The 12,034-nt window shown below is 40.9% G+C and overlaps 1 protein-coding gene across 5 annotated transcripts in view; it reads right to left on the reverse strand.

Annotated features, from left to right (window-relative positions):
• The window catches only part of EML6 (EMAP like 6), a 197,322-nt gene that overhangs the window by 60,567 nt on the left and 124,721 nt on the right, over positions 1 to 12,034 (reverse strand). For all 5 annotated transcript variants that reach the window (XM_073553917.1, XM_073553915.1, XM_073553916.1 and 2 more), the window contains exons 21-26: positions 10,236 to 10,377; positions 9,275 to 9,427; positions 7,677 to 7,808; positions 2,614 to 2,702; positions 2,229 to 2,405; positions 103 to 304 (exon numbers count right to left, since the gene is read on the reverse strand). In XM_073553917.1, the coding sequence (XP_073410018.1) occupies positions 103 to 304; positions 2,229 to 2,405; positions 2,614 to 2,702; positions 7,677 to 7,808; positions 9,275 to 9,427; positions 10,236 to 10,377 (895 nt within the window). The remainder of the gene's footprint in view (positions 1 to 102; positions 305 to 2,228; positions 2,406 to 2,613; positions 2,703 to 7,676; positions 7,809 to 9,274; positions 9,428 to 10,235; positions 10,378 to 12,034) is intronic.

Consider the following 12,034-nt stretch of genomic DNA (forward strand, 5'->3'; position numbering starts at 1 on the left):
CTCCAGAACTGGAATAATAAAAAACGCTGGCGTGGCGCTTTAAAATTAGCTATTGAAACTAGACATCTCTTTTAAATCAGCATATCCGATATACTTCCCCACCTCCATCTTCCTCGGCATCAGTATCTGACTCTTCGCTGTCCACAGGTTTACTCTCTAAGTTGCCAAATGCCTCTCGTGTCCAGATCATCAGCGCGGTATCTGCCCCACCTACTGTCAGCAGTGTGGAATCATCGTATAACCACCGGACATTGGTCACATGAGCGCTATGGCCGACATATTTTTTGAATTTGGCATCACGACCCTATAATAGGAGACAAAAAAATGTTGTTATTAATTGACCAAACAGAGCAGATCAAAAAAAGTTAACTTTTTTATATATCTTTATCATATTATTCTGCACAAAGACATCATAGTAATAGAGAACTTATACCAATATATATGAAAAATTTGCTAAAAACGCTCCCCCAAATCGCCTCATCTCTTCAGCTGTGAGAACACTATACTTAGAAGAAATATACTCAGAGGAACAGTAAACTACAATCAGAAAAGCCCCAGAAAGCCACCTGACATTGCACGGTAATAATTACATGCAAAACCAGCTTAGAATAACAGAGGAGATATAAAAAAAAAAAAAAGTTTAGTTTGTAAAAATGTTATTAAAGCAGGAAAGTTGCAGGATCAACACAGCGGTCATAAAAGGGGGTAGACTATTTATACTTGTACAAATCCTGACTAAGCTTAAAGAATAACCATAGTTTTCATTTTTATTTCATAAATCAATAGTGCACGTGACAATAAGAAACTGTGTAATATATCTTATCAGAGGATTCAACTTCTTTCTCTGCCAAAATTAATCAGTCATTATAAAAATTCTCGATTCTGAGGTAAAATCTGTATTCAGTGCAGTCACTTTCCCATTACTGAGAGAGGAGCAAAATTTGCAACATCAAAAACTCACCAAATACTCATTGTGAGAACATAGCCTAAGGCTACTACTGTACAGGTGCATGCAACTTGCGTCCAACTTATCTGGGATTTTGCCACTGTTTTACAGCCCTCGCACAACCATAAAATAGTATTGAAAAGGCAAGTCACAGATAGGTGGCACAGATGTTTTTGGTTGCGCGATTTATCTGTGAGTTGATGTCACACAACATGTCACCTTGTAGTCCCAGTCTAAGGTCTCAATCACACGGATGTTGATTTTCTCATGCGACAGAATTGGGCCGATTACTATGCTAATGACACTTAGATCAAACTATGTCAGAATTTGAGCTGAGTGTCATGCTACTGGGATCTGATTCTCTTGCATGAGAGAATCACAGCACAGGTGCGGAGAAGATGGAGAACTTAATTCTCCATCTTTTCCATGGTCTCTGGGTGTGTATATCAGACTGCACTGGGATGTCATCCAAGTGCTGTCCAATATTTTACCCACAGGCTTGTATGAGTGTGCGTGGTCCGATTTGGAAGCACTCACAGCATGCCGAATCGGCATGAGAAAAAAAACTGCAGATCTGCATAGTATAGCATTAGGCCGAGGGCTATCCAATAAAACATCAGATGGCACTCGGCCGTGTTAGGCCACGTGCATACATTGTGTATTTGGTGAGTTTTTTACCTCACTATTTGCCAAAACCAAGAGTGGAACAATCAGAGGAAAAGTATATTAAAAACACGTCACCAGACTCACCACTTCTGGATTTTTCACCCACTATTGGTTTTGGCTTACAAATACTGAGGTAAAAAAGACTCACCAAATGCTCAACGTGTGACCGTGGCCTTAGGCTATGTTCCCACAATGAATTTTTGGTGAGTTTTTACTCTGCATATTTTCGAAAAAATCCAAGTTCCAAGTAACATATTTTACTTAATAGGATCAAAAACTTACCAAAAGCTTATCGTAGGAACACAGCCTAAGGCCACGTGCACACGTTCAGTATTTGGTCAGTATTTTACCTCAGTATTTGCCAACAACAGGAGTGGATCAATCAGAGGAAAATTATAATAGAAACACATCACCACTTCTGGATTTATCACCCCCTTCTGGTTTTGGCTTACAAATACTGAGGTAAAATACTGACCAAATACTGAACGTGTGAACGTGGCCTTATACGCTAGTGTCAGGGAGCCCTAATGGCGATAGAAATTATTCACCCAGCGCTGATAAGCACAATCAAATTCTTAAACTAGACCACTGACTTTGCTTATTTCTGTAGACTTACCTTCACAGGATAAGAAAAGAGTTTCACAAATCCAAAATCATCTCCTGTAGCTAAAGATTTTCTATCTTTGGTAAGAGAGGCAGCATTTACGTCAGTCACGTCACTGTGAGCAGGCCAGATGCCTTCACATGTGGGTCCAAGGACGCAGGTCCAGGAGTGCCATTCTATCCGCTCCATCTGTGACAACGTACATCACGAGTAACACGTTAGAAGTCCCACTTACAAGACAAAAAAAACTCTACTCATGGAGAAATTATAGGTTTTATTAAAAAAAAAAAGTTGCATCAAGGTTCTGGAGAAATGACATTGCACTACTAATTGCTACTACTACAATTACTACTCCTATAATAATAATAATATTCATTAAAATGGGGTCAGTTGTTACCTCTGCAGATTTAATGACATATCTTTTTCCCCTTGGAGCTTCAAAAAATAATTGTTCTTTGGCACCTGTATTAACTTGCAGCAATTTACCTTTTATTAAAAGCAGAAAAGAACAAAACTGTCAATCAGAATATAGGAAGGCAAACATTGGTAGTGTTATATAGATCTTGCCACAAAACCTGGAGGGATCGTTCACCTCTGGAGCCCTAAAGAACTGAAACCTACATTAGTTTTGTTAACCCTATCCTGCTGAGGCCAATTTCCATTTTTTTTTGTTTTTTCCTCCCCTTCTTCCAAGCACCATAAGGGTGAGTGCACACAGTGCGGAATCATCTGCGGATTTTTCAGCGCGCATTTGCAGGTAAAACTGCAGGTAAAGTGACCTGCGGTTTACCTGCGGATTAGCCTGCTGTTTTTCCCTGCGGTTTAACATCTGGACAATGGAACAGGTGTCAAACCGCTGCGGAATCCGCAGAAAGAATTGACATGCTGCAGATTTAAAACCGCAGCAAATCCGCGCTGAAAAATCCGCAGCATGTGCACTGTGGTTTTGAAACCCCATTGATTAGCATTGTACTGCACAATGTCTGCGGAACTGCTGCGGATCCGCAGGGCCAAATCCGCTGCAGATCCGCAGCAGAATCTGCAACGTGTGCACACACCCTAACTTTTTTATTTTTCAGTCCACATAGCCATCTAGAGGTTTGTTTTTGGGGGATCAGTTGTATTATGAATTGCACTGCGTTATCATGTGATGCACTGGAAAGAGGGAAACAAATTCCAAGTGCAGCAAAATTGTGGAAAAAAAAAGTGCAATTCCAAAATTGTTTTTTTTTATTTTTTAATTTTATCATGTTCACTATACAGTAAAACTGACCTGGCAATATGATTCTCCAGGTCAGTACGATTGTTCAAATTCCAAACCTGCATACTTTTTTTTTTTTTAATTAAGTGGTAAAACAAAATTCAGAAATTAAAAAAAAAAATACATTTTTTTGGTTGTGTTGCCATTTTTAGACACCTGTAAAGTTTTCAATTTTTGGCCGATGGGCTGTGTGGGGGCTTATTTTTTGCACCCTGAGCTTATGTTATTATTTATACCATTTTGGGGTAGATATAAGCATAAGCATTTAAGCATGCCATCATACATCCACTACTTAAAAAAACATCCCTCGACCAAGACTGTGCCGCTAACTATAGACCTGTCTCTAATCTTCCCTTCATCTCTAAACTCCTGGAACTCTACTCTACACTCTACTGAAACTGCCCTCACTAAAGTCTCTAATGATCTACTAACAGCTAAATCAAATGGTCATTACTCCATGCTAATTCTCTTGGATCTCTCTGCAACACTCGACACTGTGGATCATCAGCTCCTCCTCACTATGCTCCGTTCCATTGGCCTCAAGGACACCGTTCTCTCCTGGTTCTCCTCCTATCTCTCTGACCGCTCCTTTACTGTATCTTTTGCTGGCTCTTCCTCCTCTCATTTTCCCCTTACTGTTGGGGTTCCCCAAGGATCCGTCCTAGGCCCCCATCCTCTTCTCTTTGTACACTGCCCCTATTGGTCAAACAATCAGTAGATTTAGTTTCCAGTACCATCTCTATGCTGATGACACCCAATTATACGCTTCTTCTCCTGACATCACGCCTGCCTTTCTAGAAAACACCAGCGATTGTCTAAACGCTGTGTCTAACATCATGTCCTCACTATATCTGAAACTGAACATGTCAAAGACTGAACTCCTTGTGTTTCCTCCCGCTACTAATGTACCTATACCAGACATTGCCATTTCCGTGTGTGGTTCCACTATTACTCCCCAGCAACATGCCCGTTGTCTTGGGGTCATACTTGACTCCGAGCTTTCCTTTGTCCCCCACATACGATCACTGGCTCGCTCTTGTTATCTGCACCTCAAAAACATTTCTAGAATTCGACCTTTTCTTACTTTTGACTCCGCAAAAACTCTTACTGTTTCTCTTATTCATTCTCGTGTCGACTATTGTAACTCACTTCTAATCGGTCTCCCTCTTACCAAACTCTCCCCCCTCCAATCTGTCTTGAATGCAGCTGCCAGGATCATATTCCTCGCCAATCGTTACACCGATGCCTCTACCTTGTGCCAGTCATTACACTGGCTACCTATCCACTCCAGAATCCAGTACAAACTTATTACCCTCACCCACAAAGCCCTCCATGGCTCAGCACCACCCTACGTCTCCTCCCTTGTTTCAGTATACCATCCAACCCGCGCCCTCTGTTCTGCTGATGACCCGAGGTTAGCATCCACAATAATCAGAACCTCCCACTCCCATCTCCAAGACTATACAGTTGTGGCCATAAGTATTGACACCCCTGCAATTCTGTCAGATAATACTCAGTTTCTTCCTGAAAATGATTGCAAACACAAATTCTTTGGTATTATTATCTTCAGACGAGGCGACCCCCGACCCCTGCTATGTCGCTGGTGAGATCTGCCTGTGTGGCAGCTCACTAGCGACCACTTAGCGATGTACCAGCGATCCTGACCGCGTCATATCACTGGTCGGGGTCGCTGGTGCATCGCTAAGTGTGACAGTACCTTAAGCTTGCGAGCAGGGCCCTCATTCCTCTTGGTATCTGTTATGACCTATGTGATTACTGTTATGCTGTAATGTCTATTGTCTGTACAAATCCCCTCTGAAATGTAAAGTGCTGCGGAATATATCGGCGCTATAGAAATAAAATGTATTATTATTATTATTATTATTATTATTATATGATGTTTTCATCACCTTTTATTGTTTTTATACTGCAATGCTACAGCAGCTGAAAAAACATAATTCTGGGGTTTTGATTAAATCACTTTTCTCATTAAGCCATTTACCGATCGGGTTAATTAATTTATATTTTGATAGATTGGACTTTTATGGATGCAATGATATCAAATATCTATATTTTATTATTCTTTTTACTACTTTACTTTTGATGGGGCAACAGGCAGGTTTGAACTTTTATTTTTTTTATCTTTTCATAATTTTAAAACCTTTTTTTTTCACTTTCTACTGTACTTATTAGTGCCCCTTTGAGGACTTGAACCTGCAATCATCTAATTACTTATGCTATACACAACAATGCTACAGTACTGCTATGCATAGTTCTGCTCAACCTGCACCTGTTAGAGGCAGATGATGGCTGAACATCACAGCCATCATCTGCCAGGAAAAATGCGGGCTCGTTTTGTAAGTCTGCATCTAAGGGCAGAGACAGACTGCCGTATTTCTCGTGCGAGAATCGCATCATAAACCTCGTACTGGCTGTCAGCTCTCCAGACCTAAGTTTGGCGGCTGCATAGAAATACATCATACTGTCTTGCTCAGGTCAGGAGAGGTGCCGGGCCAGTTCGTTCAGTGCGATGCGATTCTTGCATGAGTTATACGGCAGTCTGACTCAGCCCTAAGTCAGCGAGCCAGCATAAGGCGTAACTGTACATCATATATCAGTAAGGGGTAAAGATTGTGGTGAAAAATTGGGATCCCCAAAGTTTTTCAGAACAAAGGTATTTGTGTCTACTCCAGTGTATTAGAACTGTTTGTTGAATTTTCCTTATTTTCCGCTACATTAAATGAAGTCTGTCAGCACAAAACGACTGTTCAAACCAAGCACAGGTGCTCAGTGCATCCTTGCTTTGCATCTTCCCTCTGCCTTCATGCTTCACAGGAAACAGAAAAAGGCACAGACAGATGGAAAACAAGTAGGTGAGAAGGGACACTGAAATGTTTAGGCATACAATAAAGGGCACCATTTAAAGGAAGTCTGTCAGGATAAAATAACTGTCCAAACTGAGCACACCCATTCATTTGTTAAGGACGTGATCACCCAATTTCAGAGGGATCGGCCCCATCTAATTTATATGGGAGCCTCCCAGCATTTAGAGTCCAATTGTGCAATTCTCTTCTACCCTGACATCTGGAAAAATAAGAATTGTGCAGATGGACTTCCACTCCACAATCCTATTATTCCCAGGGAAGATAAGCTTATCTTAGGAAGATCTCAGAACGTCTTAAAAGTAGAAAATCCATTTGGCCGGGGATCACACATGTGAGAAACTCTCACGAGTCTCGCATCTTGAGGCCGGGGTCACACTGGCGAGGAATACGGCCGAGAGAGAGGCGCTAAAAGCACGCATTACACACGGACCAATGATTCTCTTGGGTCCCTCGAATCAGCCGTATATTTCTCATCCGTATTCTACGCTCCGTGCCAATGGCTGCATGCTGCATGCTGCGATTGTCAGCGTACTACGGCCGTAATATGCCAATGCAAGTCTATGGGTGCGCAAAAAATACGGATTACACACAGGCCACACATGTGACTTGCGAGAAATACGCACCAGGTGTCTTTTAGCAAAGCCGGCAATTCAGTGCGCTATACAGTAAACTCACACTGACAGGTTTAAGAAAGAAAGAAAGAATAGATATATACACATAGAATACATATATATATATATATATATATATATATGCATTCTATGAGTATATATCTATTCTTTCATTTCTTTATTAAAATTGTCATAGGGCTCCATTATATGTCCATTTTGCAAGCCTGCGAGAAAATCTCGCCATACGGATGCCATACGGATTGCATACGGATGCTGACATGTGCAAAATACGCGACCACACCTTGATTACGGATGACATACGGAGCACTATTTAGGGGTCTGTCATCCGTATTATGCCTGTAAAATACTGACCGTATTTTGCGCAGGTTAGTGTGACTCCAGCCTAATACCCGGCACTGCCGCCGGCACTCGGGACCAGAGTGTGCAGCTGCATGTATTTCTATGCAGCTGAGTGCTCCAGTCCCGAGTGCCGGCAGCAGTGCCGGGTATTAAGATGCAAGACTCGTGCGAGTTTCTCGCACTTGTGACCCCGGCCTATATTATACTTCCAACCAACTGCAAACTGTGATGTTTAGTTTACAGTGATATAGGACAGAGGACAATATTAAAAATGACTAGTCAACATTTTCCGTGTATGGTACTTTTTTTTAGACATTCTTTAATGGTAGTGTGAATATTTTACCTCTAGAGTCCCAGTCAATGTGGGTTATGTAGCTGGACGCTCCTTTGCAGATACCAACCCTCTTGCTTGTCAGTACATTATAGAAATCAACAAAGTTATCATGAGAGGCCACTGCCAGATATTTTCCAGCATCTGCAAAAGACAAAAGTAGGACTTTATAGTACACTTTCTCCTTATGGCAGACACTCTGTTCCTCCTACAGTGATAGGCAGCTCCATAGTCATCCTTGATAGAAAAGAAACCCTTTATTCAAGCGAAGCATAACTGCACTGCTCATGTAAGAGTCACAGCACAACTACCGACAAGCCGTAAATCAGCCACAGCCGGACAGATACACGGTCACCACATTTACAGTCGAATATAAAATGATACAGAAAATTATGACTTTTGTTGGGAGTAGAACCATTAATGAAAAATCCAATTTCTAAATACCAATGTGTGTCTCATATATTCCTTATATACGCAGGTAATATATGTAATGTAACCTTGCCTTGTCATCTCATTATTTTACTGCTATAATAATAGGAACTCCACCTAGAATAAATAAAGCCTCCTTTACCAATCAATTAGCAAAGTAATCATCTGTAATTTTGATCAGGTTTTCATAAAGGGCACTATATACCTATGCATTTTAATTCCTCAATTTAAAATCCTTCTCCACTTTTATGTCCTCACATCACCATCAAATCACCGCATACCATGGAAAAATGTCTTCATAAATGTCTAACGCACTATGTAAATTATCACCTATCAGTCTGATGAGTGGGTTTGGACCATCATCAGCGCCTCCTGACAAGCTGATAATTCAGGAAGAGCTGTGCACCTCACACTATCTCCTATAGGCTGGTGCATGGGCGTTTCATACTATCTGGTTCAAGGTAAATGAATCCACTCAGTGATAGTGTAAGGTTTCCAGCTAGATGTGGATGGCGTGTGTATGATTTGCATGCAAGTCAATGAGTCAGTGGAAAACATAGGACTGCACTCAGATGACATCTGAGTGCATTCTGATCTTCACGGACTGACACAATGGAGAAAATGGGGTCATTTTTTTTTCATCTTCCCCACATCCGAGGAAAACAGAGCACACTATGTCCACACTCTGATCAAAGTGTGACTTGCATAATCGGCCCGATTCTCTTGGATCAGAGAAAATGCACTGGTGAGACACTAGCCTAAGCAAGAGAGGCCGCCATGAACTTGCCTTGGAGAAGTAGTCATCGGAGAGATCCCGGACCAGCTTTTCAACAACGTTTTCTGTGAACTCCACAACATTTCATGGTAACCCAAACACAAGTGCAATAATGGAGTCGGTGTCTGATTATATACTGCCTGCGGCTCGGACAATATGAATCTCCTGAGAAGTTCCCGTTAATATTCTGTTTTCCTATACATAATCTTACCAAACAACTAATGTAGTCTCTCTTTAAAAAGCAAAAAAAAAAAAACAAAAACAAAAAAAAGGACAAATACAAGTAGAGGTAATAGTGTATCGACATGTGGTGAGAGAATCTTATGTAAGAAGAATAAATAAATAAATTTAAAAAAAATATCTAAGTATCAAGAACAAAACCTATAGTTCTAGAAGGGGCTCATACCTGGAGAAAATTTAATATCAGATATAATTTCCTTCCTATGGTGAAAGGACACCATGTCTTCAAGAGTATCGGCATTTACCACTATGAAGCTGCCATCATTCAGGCCTACAGCTAAGGCTTTCCCGTCTGGAGAAAAGGCACAGCATCGTCCACCTGAAACACACACAGGTAACACGCAGTGGTTAGTGAGGAGCACACTGTAGACACTTGAAAACAGCCTTAATTTTGTCTCTAAATAATAAAATGTCATTCTTTTTGCTTCCAGTTGTTATACCCATCATTACCTAATAAAAGCATCGTTGCTGGTTCATGCAAAAACGCATCAGCCAACTTTGGTTTATTGTGCTATACACAGTAGACCAACGTTAACTGATCTCACTACCTGGCAGGAAAAATGGAGGAAGGAAAGAAGCAGCAGTTTAGATTGATATCCACATATCCCATCCTGAGATGTTGTGGAGATAAATCTATACATCCTTATTGGGGAGCCTAATGCTGACAGCCATGCTGGGTGTATAGCTAGCTGTGAACAGTTGAAAGTCCACAGGTGAAGCCATATGCAAGTCTGGAAGTGCATCGGCATGTGTCCTTGCACTTTCACTGACTTCTTCTAGTGCACTGGCACGTCCCCAGTGCACTCTTAGTCTGATTTGCCTATAGCTTTTATACTAGATTACATGTGACTGGCACATGGGATCTTTACAGAAAAGGTATCATTTTATATTGCAGGACATGTAAAAAGCTTTAATTCTATCACAAAAACTATGTTTTCTTGTGCACAACGTTAACTGAAGAGTAAACAAGTTGCTTTTATCAGAAACAGGAAATCTGCTTTTTTAATAGCATAGTCCAGAGTAAGATCTGCGCCTACAAGGGTTATAACAACACACTATAGTATGTTATACAATAAATGTCTTCTGAATACCTAAGTATTTAGATTTTTTTTGCACCCGATACTCACCCTTTTTCAGCTTCCGCACAGCCAGCATGCGGTGATTGGAGGAGAGTTCCCAGATCCGGAGTGTTTTGTCATCACTCACTGTGGCACTTACAGGTTGCTGCGGATGGGTTGACAGACCCCAGACTTCACCTTCCATATGACCCTGTCACAAATAATAAATTCCATGAAAAACAACACTGCTTTCTGATGGAGAACACACCTATGTGGATGGTTCCGTAGTGCAGCTGATCAGCTAGCAATCATTTCACTATTAGGTAGTTATGTTTCACAACAATATGGCAACTACAGTAAAATGTTAATGATGTGTTAAAATGAATGTATTGCCCATATATCATTATATAACACTGAACAAGTAAGATAAACGCTTATATACACATTATATTTAAAAAAAAACATTTTACCATACTTAACATGCAAATAAAATGATAATATACAAAGATAGAGCAAAGGAAAGTAGTAAGAAAGGAGAATAAAGAGATGTTGAAAACTGAGGGGACAGAGGCTAGGTTCCTTCACAGATAGTGAGTCAATATATAAAATACACCTCTGGGATGTGTAACCAGACCACACACAAGTGCAAATGTTGCTCCTGGTCAGATTTAAACCCAGGACTCCTGAGCTGTAAGGAAGCTGAGCTAACCACCATGCTGTCCACAGCTTCACAACCTAATAGATCTGACTAACCTTAGAGAGGACCTGTCACCTAATAGATCTGACTAACCTTAGAGAGGACCTATAACCTAATAGATCTGACTAACCTTAGAGAGGACCTATCACCTAACAGATCTGACTAACCTTAGAGAGGACCTATCACCTAATAGATCTGACTAACCTTAGAGAGGACCTATCACCTAACAGATCTGACTAACCTTAGAGAGGACCTATCACCTAATAGATCTGACTAGCCTTAGAGAGGAACTGTCACCTAATAGATCTGATTAACCTTAGAGAGGACCTGTCACCTAATAGATCTGACTAACCCTAGAGAGGACCTGTCACCTAATAGATCTGACTAACCTTAAAGAGGACCTACCACCTAATAGATGTGATTAACCTTAGCGAGGACCTGTCACCTAATAGATCTGACTAACCTTAGAGAGGACCTATCACCCAATAGATCTGACTAACCTTAGAGAGGACCTATCACCTAATAGATGTGATTAACCTTAGCGAGGACCTGTCACCTAATAGATCTGACTAACCTTAGAGGACCTGTCACTTAATATATCTGACTAACCTTAGAGAGGACCTATCACCTAACAGATCTGACTAACCTTAGAGAGGACCTATCACCTAATAGATCTGACTAACCTTAGAGAGAACCTGTCACTTAATAGATCTGACTAACCTTAGAGAGGACCTATCACCTAACAGATCTGACTAACCTTAGAGAGGACCTATCACCTAATAGATCTGACTAGCCTTAGAGAGGACCTGTCACCTAATAGATCTGACTTACCTTAGAGAGGACCTATCACCTAATAGATCTGACTAACCTTAGAGAGGACCTATCACCTAATAGATGTGATTAACCTTAGCGAGGACCTGTCACCTAATAGATCTGACTAACCTTAGAGAGGACCTATCACCTAATAGATCTGATTAACCTTAGCGAGGACCTGTCACCTAATAGATCTGACTAACCTTAGAGAGGACCTGTCACCTAATAGATCTGACTAACCTTAGAGAGGACCTATCACCTAATAGATCTGGCTAACCTTAGAGGGGACCTGTCACCTAATAGATCTGACTAACCTTAGAGAGGACCTACCACCTAATAGATCTGACTAACCTTAGAG

This window comes from Dendrobates tinctorius, unplaced genomic scaffold (genome assembly GCF_039654945.1).
Source record: "Dendrobates tinctorius isolate UK_male_01 unplaced genomic scaffold, ASM3965494v1 ptg000203l, whole genome shotgun sequence".
Lineage (NCBI taxonomy): Eukaryota > Metazoa > Chordata > Amphibia > Anura > Dendrobatidae > Dendrobates > Dendrobates tinctorius.